The 20,199-nt window shown below is 39.4% G+C and overlaps 2 protein-coding genes across 18 annotated transcripts in view; one reads left to right on the forward strand and one right to left on the reverse strand.

The window, feature by feature from the left end:
- Window positions 1-14,888, reverse strand: C4H4orf47 (chromosome 4 C4orf47 homolog). Of its 3 annotated transcripts, XM_054824413.1 has the most exons (9): window positions 14,024-14,158; window positions 11,931-12,118; window positions 10,661-10,880; window positions 8,418-8,555; window positions 8,254-8,329; window positions 6,847-7,026; window positions 2,879-3,051; window positions 993-1,041; window positions 19-38 (listed from the first exon to the last, which is right to left on the reverse strand). In XM_054824413.1, the coding sequence occupies exons 2-8, from the start codon at window positions 12,025-12,027 to the stop codon at window positions 993-995; spliced, it is 933 nt and encodes a 310-aa protein (XP_054680388.1). In that variant the 5' UTR covers window positions 12,028-12,118; window positions 14,024-14,158; the 3' UTR covers window positions 19-38. The 3 variants fall into 3 exon arrangements, with proteins under 3 accessions (XP_054680387.1, XP_054680386.1, XP_054680388.1); XM_054824412.1 differs by lacking the exon at window positions 14,024-14,158 and adding an exon at window positions 14,599-14,888 and having other exon boundaries at window positions 1-1,041; XM_054824411.1 differs by lacking the exon at window positions 14,024-14,158 and adding an exon at window positions 13,662-13,761 and having other exon boundaries at window positions 1-1,041.
- Window positions 13,841-20,199, forward strand: part of UFSP2 (UFM1 specific peptidase 2) — an 18,000-nt gene continuing 11,641 nt past the window's right edge. For 10 of the 15 annotated variants that reach the window (XR_008576921.1, XR_008576918.1, XR_008576920.1 and 7 more), the window contains exons 1-5: window positions 14,330-14,507; window positions 15,992-16,070; window positions 19,003-19,183; window positions 19,263-19,329; window positions 19,651-19,808. Coding sequence is in view for 9 of the 15 variants with exons in the window: in XM_054824397.1 (XP_054680372.1) it covers window positions 14,436-14,507; window positions 15,992-16,070; window positions 19,003-19,183; window positions 19,263-19,329; window positions 19,651-19,808 (557 nt within the window). In the remaining 6 variants the exon portion in view is untranslated. Of the gene's footprint in view, window positions 13,960-14,325; window positions 14,508-14,575; window positions 14,695-14,887; window positions 15,386-15,991; window positions 16,071-19,002; window positions 19,184-19,262; window positions 19,330-19,650; window positions 19,809-20,199 lie in introns of those variants that run through there. The other 5 variants (XM_054824402.1, XM_054824399.1, XM_054824405.1 and 2 more) reach the window with 5 other exon arrangements.

Below are 20,199 nucleotides of genomic sequence, written 5' to 3' on the forward strand. Positions count from 1 at the left end.
GTGAGATCCAGTCTGGAATTTCTTTACAAACTATCAACCTGTAAACAGCAGTAAGGATACCATTTCATGAATATTCTACAGTGTACAGTAAATCTTTAATAAAAATGAACAAAGAAATTTTGTGTTCCTGTAATAATTTGGATAAATAAATGCTGAGTATTTTTTTTACTTTTTATAATAAATTAGCTTTGATTTACATGAACAAATTTCTTGGACCACATACAAAAACCTGACAAAAATTATGAAGATGGAGGTAAGGTGTACATTTATAATCACAGTTCCATCTGAGAAGCAGCTAGTTTGAAAGATGGATCAGATTTGTTAGGAACCTTCCATGTACACAAAGTGAAATTAAGCTGCTCTTGGAGAATATGGCAGCACTTACGGTTGTCAGGAAATTGAGGAAGAGTGATAAATAGATGCTGGTATATAGAGATCACCCCTCCATAACAGCCTACTTGTGGTCTGGTTTTGAACAATGCTTGATATTGGTCATTTTAAGAAGATCATCAAAACTAAAAATTAGATATTTTTAAGACAGTTTTTACAGAAAACTATAGTTGAAATAAGGTACAAGTTGTAATTCTACTAAAAATAAACAATGGCCTTAGTTTCACTGTGGGCCACATGTGACTAACTTGCTTAATACATACACTGATACTCACTTTAAAATATATGCACTTTGTTCCACTGCAATATATAGTCGAATTTCAATCCAAATTACTCATTAGAATGCATGTTTCCTAAAAGTATGTTTCAAAAGTCCAGTTAAGAAATAAGATGAAAATTTATATAAAAATACAACCTTGGACTTAATAAATAAATGATCTTAAATTATTTATTATAGCTTTATATTTAGAAACAAAAGATTGCATTCTCAATAACTAAACAGATTGAATTGCCCTATATACTTGAATTCCACTTTTCACATTTTTATTTGCTAACAGTTTAGAGAGTCAAAAAAAGTGCACCCTTCGTTTCACCTGTTGTACCTAATAAGATGTCAGCTGTGCAGTCTTGTAGTTCTTTACATTTAATGATCTGAAATGTAAATGAAGAGAAACTTATTAGACTTTTGTAGAATATTACTGTACAAATTACAAGTTTTTGTACAAATTAAAAACTGCGGTACACCCAGTCCTGTAATTAGATTTAATGACTTGAATCCCTGTGATGTCAAATTTATTTCAATAGAGCTCTGCGTGAGACCAAGAATCTACACTAGCAAATCCAATTATAGGATTATAGTCCAAATATCAGAAGATAAGCTTTCTACTGGAAAATATATAAAGAACTGTAATTCAGTGGGGAAGCAGATGATTTGAAAAATGTCTTACCACATTTCTTAAAATCTATGAGCTATGAGCATCATACTTTTAACAAATTCAGTTCACAATTCTCATTCTATTAAACCCCGGAACAATGAACCAAAAATATATACATTCCTTAAAATTCTTAGGAGGGAAACAGTAGTGGAGAATTTGGAATACTAGTTTTAATTTCTCTCTCTGGGATTTCTGTAGGATATATGAAATTTTTCTCTTTACAAATATTTTTAATGAGTCCATCATAACTGTACCTATAAGCACATAGTGATACTTCACAATCAGTCTCCCCCCTTTCAGTTTTGAAACCTACTTCACATACAATTAGGGTTTTTTTCCAATAAAACCATTTTATTTAGGAACATGAATTTTTATTCTGTTGATAAAACAATAATACAAACAATTGCACTGATAGGAAGGCTACTCAGACCAATATATCATTTTTTTTCCCTTTTACTAGTTTAAAAACACCAGTGCATACATGGAAGTTTGTACTGTCTTACATCAGTGTTGGTAGTTACCATGCTTTTTTGGTGTACCAAAAAGTTACTTTCAATTCTTTCTTACTTTCCATTAGTAATGAAAAGCAATGTGGAGTAATATGTAGCTTCTGGTTCTGCTTTGTCAGTGTAAATAACTTCAAATATCCCTGCAACTTAAAAACTGATATGCAAATGCCAATATGTGGTGAAATAAAGTAAATAGAACAGCTAATGGGTGAATAAGGGGGGTGTATTTCTTAGACTTCACATATGATATGCAAGAGACAAATCACAAATGTGAAGCAGATTCTTCTAAGACAGTTTTTCAAATTTTAATCAAGTACTTCTAAAACATTTCATGTTACTCATGGAGTATGCAAAATAATATGCTTAACTGTTCTACATGCAAGCTTAGAAGTCTGCACTTGAAAATTATTTCTCTAAATAACTGTAAAAAACAGTCTTGATTTTCTGCTTGAATAGCAAAAGCCAAAACCAGAAAATAAATTTGTTTAAATGTAAGGCTGATAGATTAGTAAGATAAAAAAGTAAAGAATTAGGTGCTTATTTACCTATATACATAGACTGTGTACTAGAAATCTAACATTGCACAGTGAGATGTTTGTAGTTAGGAATCCAATTTGAGAGCCATTGTTTCAAAAGCTTCACAGGCTTAGGTTACCTAATATTATATTTGCCAGCAGGGGGGGCCAATTTTATTCCATAAACATAAGGGAAAGCAAAAACAGACTTTGTTTTTAACAGGACCATTCCTGGCCTTTTTACATTTACCAAGTCAGAAAAGGATAAAAAATAGTAATTTTTCAGTGACATCTGTATAGCATGATTTTGAAAGTCTCTATGATACGTATAGCCTTTTAAAGTAACCTGAATTTACAGAAGAGAGTAGGAATAAATTTTGAAAGCCAAGTTCCTTATACATTTCTTATCCTTTTGTTAATAATTCATTCCTTCATTTATTCAATTATTTTAGACAGTAATAAACAGCTGTGCTAATGACTTTTGGTAGATAGCATACATGAAACATGAACTCAAATTAAAGGAGCTTACCTTGTGACATTTAAAGTTATTATGCTTGTAACAGGTCTGCTTTTTGGTCCAGGAGGAGGATGAAAAATCTGTCGTTCTTTACTAGTTGTGACAGCCTTAGATTTTGTAATTACATAAGGGTCAGCAGAATGGCTTGGGTAAGGATCAAACGTGCCTCCTTTCATGCCCCCTGACTGGGAAAAAACCCCAAACAAACCACTTTTCAAAGTGCTAAATTACGATATAATTGTTTGTTAAAATATTTTTCATACAAAAGCAGGTAAGAATATTGACTAGCAGACTGCATAATATTATATATTCTTAAAAAAACCCCTGAAAACACACAAGAAAACAAAAAACCCCACCCAAATATTCCTTAAATTTGCAATGAAAACTCTAAAGAAATTTTAGTCATTATTTTGATGAATTCTTAGTTTTAAATGTTCTTTTATAAGTCTGGATTTTGAGGAAAGGATCTTTAAAATGTGACAGGAAAAGCAAAAGCATAACTCACTAAAATGAGCTCTGTTGTGGCAAAAAAAAGGAATTCCTATGTGACTATTAGTTTACTAGCACACCTCCATGTCCAGTACTGGTGTAGGGATTGTTACGTACAACAGGGCTTGGGCATTATTATCAATATGCTTTCTGACATATAGGACTGAATATGGCATTGGCTTTTCCTGAATTGTTATGTCCAGTAGTACTACAAGAGTTGCAAATTTTAGTTAAAAACCATGCAGAGATCTGATTAATTCTTTGCAATCCACTAGTACAGCTAAACCCTCGGTCTGCTGAGGCTGCATTCCTGAAAAGTGCAGCAGTAAGTGATTCAATCAACAATAAAGCAATTTTCCCCATCAGAATTTATACAGCAGAGAGGGAAAGTGTGCAGTAGCTTGGGAAGTACACATAATTTATATATACAGGGAAAGCATATATGGTGTGAAGGATGCGGAACCTGGAGCAGGATCACCAGCACTGTCAGCCAGAAGAGGTGCTGACTTTCTAGCAGTTAACTTTTCTGAACAGATTTCCATTCTGAAAAATCTCAGCTGCCTCATCTATGAGGCCAAACACACAACGCAATTATTCATGTGTAAACATTTTTGCTGTCTCTTTCTGAATAGTTCTATTTTCCTTGCTATCATCATCTTCCTCAGATGAATCAATGTCAGTCAAGTAAGTCAAGGGTGAAGGACACAATAATAGGAAAATAGTGGTTAGCAGAGCACAGTATTAAATAACTGACAATGGAACTCCAAAATGAAGAGCTAAAAAGTGACAGATTAAGGGATGTTACTGTATTAGGTATGTGAAATCATTTAAGAGAGAGATATTTATGCATCTTAAACCCATTTCAAAATGAAATTAAGGTCTAGCCTAAGGTGAATGGCATAAATTTAGTATCTCACCTCAAAAAAATATATCAAGATGGAATGCATTATGGAATGGAAAAATATCCTTTTAGATTTTAAGAAGTAATCATAGAATCATAGAATACCAGGTTGGAAGGGACCTCAAGGATCACCTGGTCCAACCTTTCTTGGCAAAAGCTCCATTTAGATAAAAGCACAGTCTAGACAACATGGCTCAGTGCCCTGTTCAGCCGAATCTTAAAATTGTCCAGTGTTGGGGAATCCACCACTTCCCTGGGGAGATTATTCCAACGGCTGATTGTTCTCATTGGGAAAAAATGCCTTCTTGTGTCTAACTGGAATCTCCCCAGGAGTAACTTGTACCCATTACCCCTCATCTTTTCCATGTGGCTCCTAGTAAAAAGGGAGTCTCCATCTCCTTTGGAGCCACCCTTTAAGTACAGGAACATGGTGATGAGGTCTCCACTAAGCCTTCTTTTCTCAAGGCTGAACAAACCCAGTTCTCTCAGCCTTTCCTCATACGGCAGGCTTCCCAGTCCTTTGATCATCCTGGTGGCCCTCCTCTGAACCCTCTCGAGCCTGTCCACATCTTTCTTGTATAGCAGGGACCAAAACTGAAGAGAGTGTTCCAAGTGTGGCCTGACAAGTGCTGAGTAGAGTGGGATAATGACTTCTTATCTGCTGGTGATGCCCTTGTTGATGCAACCCAGCATCCTGTTGGCTTTGTTTGCCACAGCAGCACACTGTTCACTCATATTGAGCTTGCTGTCCACCAGGACCCCCAGGTCCCTTTCCACAGAGCTGCTCTCCAGCCAGGTGGATCCCAGTCTGTGCCGCACTCCTGGATTATGTTTTCCCAGGTGCAAGACCTCACATTTGTCTTTGTTGAACCTTCACAAGGTTCTTGTTAGCCCATTCTTCCAGTCTACCCAGGTCTTCCTGTAGGGTGGCTCTCCTGAAGTATCCACTTCCCCACTCAGTTTGGTATCGTTGGCAAACTTCATCAGGGTGCACTTGATCCCATCATCCAGATCACTTATGAAGATATTAAACAGTGTTGGGCACAATACCAATCCCTAGGGGACCTCACTTGTGACAGGTTGCCAGCTATTTACCACCACCCTCTGGGTGCAGCCTGTCAGCCAGTTCCCCACCCACCACACAGACCACTTGTCTAGACCCTAATGCATCAGTTTCTCTAGGAGGAGGCTGTGGGGAACCATATCAAAAGCCTTGGAGAAATCCAGGTAGACAACGTCCACTGCTCACCCTACATCAACCGAGCAGGTTATTTTGTCATAGAAGGCGATCGGGTTTGTCAAGCACGATTTGCCCTTGGTGAATCCGTGCTGCCTTTCTCAATCACGTGCTTCACTTGACTAGTAATAGCCCCCAGGAGGATTCGGTCCATAACTTTCCCAGGGATTGAAATAAGACTGATGGGTCCTCTATGTATTCCAGGAACACGTGAGCTGCTGTATTGTTCTTCCAACAAATGTCTGGGTAGTTGAAGTCACCCATAAGAAGCAGGTTCTGTTGACCCGAAGCTTAAGTGACCCAAATATTGATTCTTTGGCCTTATCATCTTGGTTTGGAGGTCAGTAGCAGATGTCTACTGTAAGATTCCCCTTGGAGATGACGCCTCTGATCTTGACCCAGTGGCATTTGATAGAGCTTCCATGATCGCCGTAGTTGACTTCTATACATTCAAGGTTCTCCTTAACATAGAGCACGACTCCTCTACCTCCTCCCTGTCTGTCTTTACGAAACGGCCTATAGCCATCCATCATGATCCTCCAGTCATGTGAGTTGTCCCACCACGTTTCAGTTATTCCTTAGATATCATAGTGTCAAAGTGTCAAATAATGACACTAAGCAACTGGAACTAATGAACTATGTTCCTATATATCCTTCATACTACCTCCAGGCTTTATTTCTTACGCCTTCTAAGCCCCTCCACATATATTTATTCCCATCCTTTTCCTCCTTTTCTCCTAACTAGTGAAGAGTTGGCAAATTCTAAAGTGGATTGCAAATATGTGTCTGCTGATGGACAAGCAACAGATAACTCCTGCATTTATTCTGCAGCCTTTCCCCAAGCAGAGGGACTAACGTGAGTTTTTCTGCTCCTTCCAGCTATCCATTCCCATGACACTTCTAGGAATTACCTTATAGATGTTTGTCTATATAGGCAGAGAGTAATTAGCAGGTTCAAAAATTATATGAGTGACAGAGTCCAAAATAGGAGAGTATTTCATTTTTCTACAGTAATCTAGTCTTACTGTCACTTATTGCATAACCTTCTGCTTTGTATCTTTTTGTGGTGTATGCAGTCAATTAACTGTATGTTAACAACACAATGCAGATTTTAAAGAGAAACACTTTTTAGGTTACTTGAAACTAGTTAGTAGTTGTTGTTGGGTCAAACAAGATTTCACTGCTTTGTAAATTGAAAACAAAGTAAATGAAATAATATCTTTTGCAAGAAAAATAAGAAATTCATAGCAAAACCAAACATTTATTTCTATTTTATGTACTGTAAGCAAAGCTTTTAACAGGAAATACCTGAATATTTATCTTTCATCTCCAGTAGCTATAAGACAAACTAACCTTTTTAGCAGGAGAACTTGGTTTGAAAGGTGGTGCGATTGGCTTCTCTGGAGGTGGTTTTTTCACAGGTGGCAAAGGTTTGTCAGTAAAATAGGGATTCATGTCAAAATACTCCTGGGGATATAGATTTAACTTGAAAGGCCCTCCTTTAACCAACCGTTTATGTTCCTCTTGCACTTTCTGTAAAACAAATACTTTGAAAGAAACAGTCTTGAGGATTCTTACTGTATGTGCTTCTAAGAGAAAAATGGAAAGCATGTGAATTTAGTCTTGGAGAATGTTCACTATAATTTTCTTTGCTCTTGTTTGATGATCGAGGTATTTTATACACCCACCATGTATAATATAACATAGATTCACTGACCAGGAAGCACAACAATCACTATGAAAGTATGGTAGAAAAACGTCAGGAAAAGGACTGTGCATTTAAGATGTGTCTAACAGTATTATATACCTGTATCTTGGGCATACATGTATGCATACATACTTGAAAATTCTACCTGCATGCATCCCAGCTCCTCATACCTGTGAACCCTGGTCAATATGTTTCCCAGATTCTGAGCACCTTACCAAGCTGAGCTTCTCTAGGAATTGGCTCTTTGTACCATGGGAGATGTTGACTATTCTTCCCAGATTCCATTTTAAAATAAAATAGGTTAAAACATTATGAACCATTAAAAGACAAGCATAAAATGTACCATCACTAACACAGTATCACCTGGTAATTCATGCTAATGACTCAGAGCAAATTCCTTCTTTTCTATCCAGTGGAAACAATCTCACCTCCCTCTTTTCTCTGTTCTTATTTTCTGTACTGGATGCTTAGTTTTGACTCTGAATTTGTCTCAACTGCAGGTAGCTGAATTGTTTCTTCTAATCTTGTTCTTACCCTAGACCAAAAAACATCCTCCCGCTACCATTTTTCACTACATGTGATGAAAATATACAGGATAACTAAAATCAGTGCAAGCAAATGTATGAGTTTTCTTAGATTTATGAACTTATATGAAAAAAGGAACTTTTTTATATATATATATATATCATCTAGGATAACGAGGCCCCATTCTGCTGACAACAACATAGAAGTATTATTATTATTGCTATTGGCATTGTTTGGTCATTATTGCATTGTAGCTTAAGGTCTCCAAATAAAAAAATTAAGGTCAAATACTGAATGGTAGAACTTGTGTGGGATACTGCCAGATGTCTCAAAGAAAAAATAATAAATGAACAATACCTAAATCATTTTTATACTGGTCATGGTCGTTAATTTGTTTTCCTTCCTTCACGTTGTAAATAAACATCAGTGATTTCATGCTAAAGGAAACACCACAGGTAACAAGAAGTTCATGTAAATTGTAATAAATAATCATAACACTAACATATAATAAAGACAAATATTTATACCTTTGCATTTATTCTTTCTACTTCATACCCATCAGGTTCATGCGGATATTGTTGACCTATGGTAAGGTTTGCATAACTGTAAAAACAAAAATAATAACTTAAGTGTTCAAAACTCAAGAAACATTTAATAAAATACTCTTGAAGAAGTGATATTGTGAAGTTACCCATATCCAGTTCCTTTCTTTCCTGGATTAGTATAAAAATTCTTTCCAGGAGGAATGTATCTTTCTTTGGCTTTCAGTTGTGGACTGAAGTATGCATATGAACCTCCTATGGTTCCATAATAGCTGCCAAGTCCACATCTAAAAATAGCAAATGAACACATTAATTAATGTTTTGCAAATATTTCAGGCTTTCCATATCTAGTGTGCTAAAACAGCAGCAAGTAGAAACCCCAAACTATATATACATCTCAAGAGTTAAATATAAAACCAGATCAGATCCACTGCCCACGGATCTACTACTACAGCAATTATTGTGGGGAGAGAGTAAAGTGTCTCAATGAGTTCCTACTTAAGAAGGCCATTAAAGAATACTGACAGGATTAGGATGCCAAGATAACATTTGTCATCTTTGCATAGAACGCTAACCTGCCTTTATTTAGGGAGGTTCACAAACCCATATATAGAAAAAAATGGGCAAACTGACAATACACAGACAACCTTTATCTTGGTGTTTCCTAGCTCTTAAGTTCTTTATTTCATATTCTTTAAATGTCACTTCTGTTTGTAGGCTTTTTATATGCCAGAAACAAAATAACAGAGAACAGACACATGAAGAAAGGCTCAGGCTTCGGTCACATCTTCAGAATATGATATCTTTGCCACCTTTCCATTTGCAGCCAACAACAAATGTGGCTCCGATGTAAAGGAAAGATTCCCAAAAGCTGCTTATCATTCAGGCAGACAAGAATAACAACTCAATGAACAGCAACAGAGCTCTGCACTAGTTCCTTAGTCACGATGGGAATCAGTTTTGGATATAAGAAATGTATAATCACTCTCCATAATTGCTTCAGGATTCCAATAAAAGACAACCTAACCTCTTTTCTAGCCTCTGCTCTGTACTACTCTGCCAGTACAGATTTAGGGGACGATAAAGACAATAAAGAACCTGTAAGTTCATGTCTAGAAGAATTCAAAAATCTTACAACAAGATTAAAAACACAAGCTGCTGCACCCACAGCCACCAAGACCATTTGTGGAGGCAGTACACGGAAGACAGCACATTAGTAGGTCTTCATTGTAAGCAAGACTCCTACTGTTGGACTCAAAACCCAGAAAGTAAGTGAACAGGACTCCCATTGACTGACATGGATTTGAAATCAGTGCCTAGGTATTTCTAACAGCTAAACCCTTACAAATAATTTGGTTGCTATAAAGTCAAGTTGCAGTTGAAAGTTTTAAACATGGGGCTTACGCATTGTCTGTCCCATCAGAAATAGCATACATATATACAACAGAAAGCCAACACACCATGTCTTACACTCCTATTAAAAGCTAAGACATTCCTGTAACATACAACAGAAAAAAGCTAATCCTTGCATCCTAAAATATATATATATATAAAATAAACAAGAGGTTACTCTCCAAACTTTCCAAAAGCAAAGCTGCAGAAAGATATGACTAAATAAAACCATGAGACTGTAAAAACTAGGCCCTGAATTCTCCTGTTTCTTATTGCAGCAACAAGAACAAACCAAGATTGTATAGTGATAAATGAGTAACCAGGTTCCATCTGTTTTTACATGTGAATAATAATAGTAGTTATATGACACCACTTGCATTGGTGTCATTTTGTCATGCAATTAATGTTGTGCAAATAGCAAAGATGCATTTATTTTAATATTCTGTGTATATTCCTCAGCTCTGTAACTTCTTCTGATCATCCTATAGGATAATTGGTACTTTTTCTAGCAAAAAGATAATGGATATGGATTCACTGAGAGGAAAACATTGCACCTGGATAATGGCCCCTCTTCCTACTGTTTAGACAATATATATACCATCTCTGTTTTGGGAGGCTCAGAAATGGGAGGGAGAGGATATTGTCTCTGACAAGTTCCAACAGATTTCTTCCTAAATTAAAATGAAATATTCCTTTGTTAATTATCCACACCCTTTTCCCATAGCGATCTTCATTTTCATTGAAAATAAAAAGCTAAAGGGTAAGAAAACTGTTTACAGAAAAAGCAGTAGTTAAGAGCAAGCATCAGGACCTGATTCCTACCTGTATTCAGCCTTCCCTGTGATGCTGCTCAAAATTCTTCTCTAAGTACTGACTAACACTACATGAAACAACAATACTGTACTCTCATTACAAGTTTTATAAGAAATAATCTATGAAAACCATCTTTAGCGTACAGAAAAGAAAAAAGCTCAATTTAAAATGTTTTCACAACACTTACGGCAATTTGTCTCCATTACTGGGAAGGAACGCTTTGCCCAAATTTTTCTTTGATTCTGCCAATCTATAGCGTCTCCTTAGCTGAACAGGGTTTGAGTAGGCTTCACCATCGAAAATCCTCACAAATTGAGGCTCAAAATAACCTGCCTGCAGAGCTGACAATGTTTTGGTCCCCCCAGGTAACATCTGTCTGTTCTTGCTCGCAGCTTCATTAAAAGGGCCTTTAAAAAAGTAAGGACTGTAAATAACTGTTTGATGTTAGTGCTTCCCTTAGTCTACATTAAAAAACTAAGGCCTAGATCTGGGTGGCTCAAAGAATGTACTACAGTGCATTTAACTTGTAAATCATGCATGTAAATGGTTGTATCTGAAAGACAATGCTATTAGAAGGTATTCACAGCACCTAGGTTTAGTTTTCTAACCCCTGCACCTGCTTTACAGGCAATGAAGAGACTGGTTACTCCAGAGTACAATTCAGAGCTAGAGCTGATGTGTATTTATACACTACAAGTAATACTTCAGAGGAGCATCTCTCTCCCACTATTTACAGACCAGGTAGAATAGCTTAAGTGCCTCCAGTTGGGTTTTGAATCCCCAGCAGCTCAGTGTGGTAGAAGTGTATCAGCCAAGGTTCTGGTGGACATGTTCATCACTGACACCAGAACACAGCAGAAATGTCTGTATTGAGAAGCCAGGATTATTTTGCATTATCACTTCAAAGCAGCTACTGATGGTTAACCTCTGTAACCTTACTAATTACAAAAACTACCTTTCTCAATGACTATTCTCATTGAACAACAAGAAATGGAGAATATTCTTTAAAAAGATGGGATGGGGAATCTCACACACATGAGTCAGATCAGAAGAGAAAAAAAATTGCAACACTAATTTAAAAATAATGACAATGTAATTGTCAATAACAAAAACCTGCTGAAAATTGCACACAAAAAACACTATTGTTTTTCACAAAAGCAGGAAAATACTGGTAACTTGCAGATAATTAATATTAAAAAGAAATGTATACATGAAAAGATTTTATCAGTCTATTATGCATACATATTTTTCAGTTTTACTGGATTTTTCCTTTCTTTGATATATTCATTCCAACACATCAAGCCTTTCTCTCAATAATACAGACCTGAGCAAAGAATATGCTTGAAAAAGCCGTTCCCTCTAACAAAAAAAAAATTAGAAAATAGTGATTCTGAATGTAGATGGATACTAGAGGTGGCCCATATCACTAAACAGGGATTAAAATTAAATGTACTTACGCATATATTGTGATACATATTTATCTCCAATGGTAACATAACCCATTTCACTGAAGAGGCCAATCCTCTCCATATCACTTTTCCCTTCCGCAGGCATGGCTGGATCAGTGTGACAGTGCACTGCACTAGAAGGGTTGAAGTATCCTTGTTTACTTGTTCTACCGCAAAAGTCTATAAGCAGTGCACACCTGTAAAGAGTTTATTTAAGTGAAATGCAAGAAGTTTTGGTTAAAAATATTAGCAACAAATGTAATCTGAAGAAATAAATCTACAACATGATTGACAGCTTTGGTGCTTATAGGACGGTGTGAGATTTAGATACCATTATACATCCTCTGTTAAACAAACTCAAAACATGAGCAGAGAGAGAAAATCAATGCATTTGTAATACGACTGGTGCAACTCTTACTAAACTTACATAGTTTGGGTCAAAATTTGTAACAGGTATCTTCAGAGTACTAAGATGAGAGGTTTTGGTGGCATTAACAGCTAGTAATAAAACATACTGAGCAGCGTCCTTCATCTTGTGGGTTATCTCTAGCAATGGTTTTCAGTCACTTTCTAATAACAGTATAGAAAGTCAGTGTATGGACAAATCTGGGGTAAAATATAAAAATGGAATTTTGGAAGCCCTCTAACTAATCCAAGACCTGGTCATGGTAAATATCTCCAATTTTTTCTTGGTTTCAATGCAAATGATTTACAGTAAATGTTAGTTTTTCCTCATCGTCGTGCTCATTGGAGTCTGACAGAACTAAGGAAAATGCCTAGTCAACAAGTGTAAGGAACTCAAGGGCTTGAATAGAGAGCAGGCTTAGCACTGGGATTACCAGGGATCTGATTCCCAGAGTGAAAACTAGTAGAGATGGGAATCAGAATCAGCTAGAGGAAGAACTCCCTTGAGGAGGAAGACAACAATATACGGTAAGTTCACCAGGAATGGAAATTAAGGTAGAAGAAATTGGTTAATGTGTTAGGAAAGCTGTTTCTTGAAAATCATGAAACATAAGAATTATCCAAAAAAATCAAGGATATGAAAACAAATAGCTTAAGTGTCCATACAGCTCGAAAGAGAGCAGGGAAGTTAAGACATTAGGGTGGACTACAGATTAAAGACAATGTATATCAGGTCTCATGTTTGTATTAACTATGGAGGCAAAGGCAAGATGGAAGATAGGAATGAAAATAACTCAGGCAGCAGAAAACTCTGAGAGATTAATATCACACTACATTATAGAATCATAGAATCTTTAAGGTTGGAAAAGACCTCTAAGATCATCAAGTCCAACATTAGCTGTATCTGGCATGTGGGTGCAGAGTAGAAAAGCAGCACAGCAGTGGGATTCTAAATAATAATATTGAATTTATATACATATATTTTTAATAAAAAATTATCTGCTGGAACAGTGTACAATGGAAGAGCTAGCCACGTTTTGGTTATGCTCAGCACACAGGATGGACAGCATGCAGAAGTTTTAAAAAGTTTGAAGTAATTTTTTTTTTTCAACATGTGGAGGAGGTTCATGCAGTGTAAAATGCACCATCGTTTCATCAGATAAACTCAGTACTATTCTTTGATTATTGGTAGATCTAGACATTGGGTAAGGAACCTCTGAAAGAAGAGATGACAGAAAAGTGACCCTTGGAAACAAGGGTTCACAGTTATGAAGCTAGTTGGCATTATTGACAAGGAGGATAGGAGTAATTTATCGAAAATAAATTAAATTCTACCGTGTAAAGCAAAGATCGTTGATCAAGGGATTAATGGGAAGGACTTCCGGAGCCCAGCACTTCGATGCGACTGAGGGGAGGTGAGGAGGTGGAGGAGCCTGGCCTTGAAGAGGCAGCAGGCAGGCAAGCAGGATTCTGGAGCCTCTCCCAAGGAATGTGTAGGAAAGGTGAGGAAATACCAGTATTTTGCCACAGAGCGTTGACACCACATACAGTGGATTAAGGACAGCTATGGTTGATTGCCCAAGCTGAAGAAAGCTCAACTCTACGCACACCACCACAGCGCGCCGGCACACCGGTAAGGGCGGCAGCACCGCAGGGTATGGAATCAAAAAGGAACCGAGCGGCACCGCGGCACCTACTTGCCGGAGCCGGTACCTTCACTCGCATGAGACCGGCACGGACAGGACCGAGTGGCGGCACGGCGGCGAGGACCGCCCGCGACCGCCGCCCGCCCTCGGTTGCTGCCGGTTGCCTAGGAGGCGGGAAAGTCCAACAGGCAGAGCGGGGGGCAAGTCTCGCCTATTCTGTGTCGTGTCTCTCCCTCCCCCCCCCCCCGCTTCCGGCATTGGTACAGCCCAAGGCTACCGCGGCTGCGCAGCACCGCAGTGCGGATGTACGCGCGCGTGGGGGGGGGGGTGGGTACTAGCCGTCACGTGACTCCCGCCGAACGTTTGTGCCGGGCGGGGAACGGGGAACGGGCAGACTGCTCCCCTCGCCTCTTCGGCTCGCGCGGTGCCTCCCCTCGGGCGGGAGCGCGCGTGCGCGGGGAGGATGCGTCCGGGCCGGGCCCCCGCTGCGGCGCTGACGGACGTGGTGAGCCCGCCCCGGGCACCGCGCGTGGGGGTCCGTCCTCAGCGGGGAGGGGAGGGCCGGGCCGGGCTGGGCTGGGCTCCCGCTCGGGCCGGGCTAGCAGCGGGGCCGGGGGCTTGCGTACCTGAAACGGCCGCGGGGGAGCGGTCTGCGGCGCTGCCCGGTCCAGTGGCGAACGGGGCGGGCTGAGGGCTGCTGGTGTCCGCCTGCCCGCTCCCGGGTGGGTGCTCCGCGGCGGCGTTTGGGCCTCCAGGCGCGCCTCGGGGGAGGTGTCGAGGCCCCTTGGGCAGCTCAGGGTGCGAGGCCCTTCTGCAGGCCCCGGGTTGTGTCAGGCGGGGTGGCGGCCCCTCCCTCGCAGCAGCCTTTCCCCGTCGTCCTTGGGGACCTTGGGGGTCTCAGCCTGCGTGGCTTTTGTCGGGGATTTGTCGGGAGGCCTCATTGTCTGTGATGAGCCACTACGAAAAGGCCAAATCTTCTCTTGCTCCTTTTGCAGAGCTCTGCTTTCCATTCACGAACGTTATTCTCGCGTTGTAATCATTCAGATAAAATACACCTTTCATACCAACCCAGGCAAACTTTTTTTCACATGCGTGGATTTTTCACTCGCGGATCCCGTGCTCTAAGACCTTTTTAATGTAGATAACTGCTATCTAAAATAGTTCAGGATTATGCTTCAGGAACCAAAATGTTAGACATTGTAATCTTGCCTTTTTTGTTTCTTGAAGTAAACTTTGGCACTCCAGAATCACGGAAACTTTAAAATCCTTTGCCTAAAGCTAAAAATGTAGATGCTTATCTTTTCATCGGGCATGCATATCTTTAGATGTTTCTGCTTAGAATAATGGAAAGAAAATTAGTCCTTTTATTTCATGAGTAATGATAGCATTGCACCTGGAAGTTTCCCATACTTGGTAAGCAAAAAGTTACGTGATAATTATTTCCAAAGGGTCTTAATGTAATTATTATTACAGGTGTTTGGTGGGGTTTTTTTAAGAGCAATTAAGGCTGTGAAGAATTTATTTTTGTGGACTTAGATTGAGCATTACCCACCCTTTTCTGGGCTGTCGCCTTTTGTTACTATCTGTACTGGCACAACTGTTTTTGTAGCGGTATGTTGGATTTGACTGGGAATTGGTCTGGCTGAAAAAATGTTCTCTCAATAAAAGGGCAGTTTCCATCTGGATGGCTTCTCTGATGAAGTTCATATTAAAATGTCTGCAACCAGCAGTTGTGGGGACACAGAACAGGGACTTGGGAAGGGGAAAGAAACAGCTGGCTGGTTTCTGTACTGGCATAAGCAGCTCTTGTTAAATGTGAAGCTCAGTGTGGGTTCTAGAAGTTGTATATGTGTCCCTTTTTTATTTTCCATTTCCCTGAAGCTGTGATTTCCTAACCAAGATGAATGCACACTTACAAGTGTGTTTAATTACCTTTCTGCTCTAATAACAGTCAATTTAACTTGAGAGAAAGCATGTTGAAAGAGCTATTCATTTTCATTGCTTCTTTTTTCTTCTTAGGTAACTCTAGAAGCTATGGACATAGTCTTTAGAATAAGAGGAGGCTTGGACCTTGCATTTCAGCTAGCAACTACTGATGGTGGGTCTATAAGACTATAATAGATTTCATAATAAAAGGTTATTTTCTATAAATGTTAATTAACTAGCTATGATGTTTATTTTCATGGCATTTCACTAGGTGTTAATTGCTTCTTCCCAAACCTCTAAAGATTATGTCAAAAAATGTTATTTTTTATCTCCATTAACTTTCTGGCAGTCTTTTCCACTGCGTGTTTTTTATTTTAATTTGAAGTAAAGTTTAAAGTGCCATTTTTAGGTCATTTTACTTACATATTTTTCCTGCTTATGAATATGGTATTGAGATCGCTTTCAGTGTGATCCCGAAGTTGACTCTGAAATTCTAAGCAAACAGAGAATAACTTAAGTGACAATGAATTTGATTATAACAGGATGTGTTGGGTTTGCATGGCAAGGTTTTGGTAGCAGGGGTGGCTTCTGTGAGAAGCTGCTAGAAGCTCCCCCTGTGTCTGACAGAGCCAATGCCAGCCAGCTCCAAGATGGACCCGCCGCTGGCCAAGGCCAAGCCAATCAGCACCTCTGTGATAACATATTTAAGAAGGAAAAAAAAGTTAGGGAGAGCTTTTGCAGCCTGAGAGAGGAGTGAGAAGATGTAAGAAACTCTGCAGACACCAAGGTCAGTGCAGAAGGAGGGGCAGGAGGTGCTCCAGGCACCGGAGCAGAGATCCCCCTGCAGCCCATGGAGAAGACCATGGTGAAGCAGGCTGTCCCCCTGCAGCCCATGGAGGAAGGATGAGGGGGTGTAGAGATTCCACCTGCAGCCCGTGGAGGACCCCATGCCAGAGCAGGTGGAGGCACCTGAAGGAGGCTGTGGCCCATGGGAAGCCCACGCTGGAGCAAGCTCCTGGCAGGACCTGTGGACCCATGGAAAGAGGAGCCCAGGCTGGAGCAGGTTTGCTGGCAGGACTTGTGACCCTGTGGGGGACCCACGCTGGAGCAGTTTGCTCCTGAAGGTCTGCACCCCATGGAAGAGACCATGTTGGAGAAGTTGGTGAAGGACTGTCTCCCGTGGGAGAGACTGCATGCTGGAGCAGTGGAATGATGAGAGGAGTCCTCCCCCTGAGGAGGAATAAGCAGCAGAAACAACATGAGATGAACTGACCGTAACCCCCATTCCCCGTCCCCCTGTGCCGCTGAGGGGGGGCGGAGGTCGAAGCTGGGAATGAAGTTGAGCCTGGGAAGATGGGAGGGGTGGGGGGAGGTGTTTTAAGAGTTGATTTTATTTCTCATTCCTCTACTGTGGTTTGCCTAGTAATAAATTAGATGAATTCCCTCTCTAAGTTCAGTCTGTTTTGCTCGTGACGATAATTAGTGAGTGATCTCTCCCTGTCCTTATCTCGACCCACAAGCTTTTCGTTATACCTTTTCTCCCCTGTCTGGTGAATGAGGGGAGTGACAGAGCGGCTCTGGTGGGCACCTGGCCCCCAGCAAGGGTCAACCCACCACACAGGATTATGTTAATAATACACTTTTGAGACTGTGGTCTAGTCTTTCTAGAGCAGTAGAGAGGATGAACGAGCTAACTAGTTCCTCTACTGAACTCAGGTGGGATTGGCTACTGCAATTCCATGTGATAACAAGGGACTAGACTATATGGTGTGAAGAGGCTCCTCTAGTCCCATGTTCTTACAGTAATGTGAAATTCACTTCAAAAAGTCTGTTCAAGGCTATCAGTGGCCATTGAGCTATCACAGGGCTGAGTGTGGAATGAGGGTGCCTTTAGCTCAGCTGTAGCTCATTCTGCATTTTAAAAGGATATGTCTGTACTAGAAACTCTGAATTCAGTGCTAGTGAACCTTGAAAGGGAACTTTGCCTCCGTTCAGTTCACAGTGTGGAATAGAAGAGTTGAATAGGTTGGCCTAATGCATAGCAACTTTTTGTGAATTGCATCCTCAGATTAAAGACTATTTATTTGAGTTTGTTTACAGTGCAGTGAATTTTAACCATGGCGAAGCAGAGTGATACTGAGATTGTCCAAGTGCAGCATAATATTCTACAGATAAATAATTAGTATGCGACTATGGCAGACCACTCCTTTGAAGGCAATGAGGCGGGTTTTTCTGGAGGAGATTTAGCTAAATATGTTGGGGTTTGATTTTTCTAATACTGTAGCTTTTATAGATTTCCAGTGCAAAAGTCAACTAATAGCGGCCAAGTCTTAAGTTAATGTGTTAAAGAAATACAATTCAACATAGTCTTTGATAGAATGCCACAAGTTATACAAAGCCTAACAAGCTAAGTAATTGGTTGTTAATTCCTCTTCTTAGTGAGGAAAACAATGCTGATAATGTGCAAAAGTTGCTCTGTCATACCCAGTATTGGTCCAGGTTGTAAGGTCTGGATGAAACTGAAAAAGTCAAGTCAAGCTCTGAAAGACAGATGTTGTTACCAGTAATAAGATTCAGGCTGACCAGGGTGTGGCTTACAGGTGTACATTGGCCAACATTTGTTCTGCAGCTGGAGCGTAGGCCCTGCTTTTCCAAAAACTTAGTAGGTTTTTGGTTTGTATTTCTGGATAATGATATAAAGTCAGAAACATGTGACTCAGATTGAATCTTTCCTGTATTTACTCAAAAGACTAAATATAACCATATGTGGGAGTTTGTTTGCAACTGTAAGCTTGTTTAAGAGTTACTGATGTGAGAATCAACTACTGTGCAAGTTATTCTTCTGTAATTCATTCAGCTCTTTGTACTTAACAGCATCTGAGAGAAACAGTACACTTTTGTTCAGTGAGGTGTGAGTGTGAATGTTGGAGACCTGCTAAGTGAAATATTTTTCCAGTTTTTGTTTACATAGCCATTTTTTGTGATTATAATAGCACTTATGGTTTTTATTCCAAGTCAAAACATATTAATTTTTTTAATGTATGTCTAGCAGCTATAAAAGTTAGGGAATTTTCTAGGCTAATCATATCCTTATTGTGTTTCAGAGGCATCAACAAAAAAGGCGTTAGGATATGTTTTCAGTGATCTTGCAAACAAACTGTCCTCAGATGTTCTTGTGTTAAGAATTTGCCACAGTTCAGTCTATGTGTGGCCTAACAATGGTATGAACACTGTTCCAGAGCTGACTGATGATTCTGCTTGTAAGGAGATAAGACGATTTATACAGTGAGTATACTTCAAAATACATAATTTTTAATAGATTAATTTCATATTATAGACATTTCTTTTTCTGTTGGTACTTCAGATCTGATCAAGATGATGAGACCAAACGAAAGCTTGGCAAAAAAAAGGATAAAAAGTTACAAGATACGGTATGTGTCTCACCATACTAATAAATTATATCAGACAGCCTATCATTTAAACGTTTTTAGACTTGCCCTCGTCAGGCTTTTCTGTACACAAATAGACATTGATATGACTTAAAAGAATCCTTTTAAAGTCATTGAGACCCAGCATGAGTGCAGAGATCCATCTACAGTAGGTCAGCACACAGAAGTTTGTCTTTAACATTACTAGCTTTTTTTTTTTTAAACCAGATTATTTCATTTCTGAGTTTGATGCCAAATATCTGCAATCTTACTTTTGCCTTCTTGGGGCATGTGCTGTACTATTGGTGTCTGTGTTCTCTGCAGCAGCAGATAGTCAATATAGACCTCATGTTGGAAATGACGTCTTCGTTAGCTGCTTTGGCTCCAGTCATTGAAAGGGAAAATAAGGAGCACCACTACATTAATATGACGTTACCAGTTGATGTTGTTGTATCTGTTTCTCCAGAAGAAACATGGGGAAAGTAAGTGTTATCCTGAACTTGTGATTTTTTCCAGCTTCATTTCTGCTTTTTATTAGGATAATGAAGCAAAGCTATCATGTCATATCATTAATCAGTTTAATAAAGTAGCATATAGTATTTTTGTAATGGAATTTAACTGTGTAAATAATAAAAGCTCCTGTAGACAGCTGTTAGCTTTAATAAACTGGAGAGACAATCCTTTTGCTGTCTAGAAAAATGCAGCTTGTCAGTGTCTGATAGACCTGATAACTTGTGACCATTGCATAGCAAGGAATTGAGAAAGTCAGGAAAATGTTCTAAAAACTCTTTAAGTACATGAGTGTGCATAAAAGTGAGAGTTGGAGTGTGTTTGAGTCTTTGTAATATCAGTACTATGTAAGGGGCTGCAGCT

This window comes from Grus americana, chromosome 4 (genome assembly GCF_028858705.1).
Source record: "Grus americana isolate bGruAme1 chromosome 4, bGruAme1.mat, whole genome shotgun sequence".
Taxonomy (NCBI): domain Eukaryota; kingdom Metazoa; phylum Chordata; class Aves; order Gruiformes; family Gruidae; genus Grus; species Grus americana.

Bases quoted from the DNA above. Each gene is read 5' to 3' on its own strand.
- C4H4orf47 (XM_054824412.1), bottom strand. From the start codon at position 12,027: ATGCCTGCGGAAGGGAAAAGTGATATGGAGAGGATTGGCCTCTTCAGT. The intron at 10,881-11,930 runs GTAAGTACATTT...ACTTTTTTAAAG, and splicing joins ATATGTATCACAATATATGC to GCCCTTTTAATGAAGCTGCG. The intron at 7,027-8,253 runs GTATAAATATTT...TTTGTTTTACAG, and splicing joins TAGAAAGAATAAATGCAAAG to AAAGTGCAAGAGGAACATAA.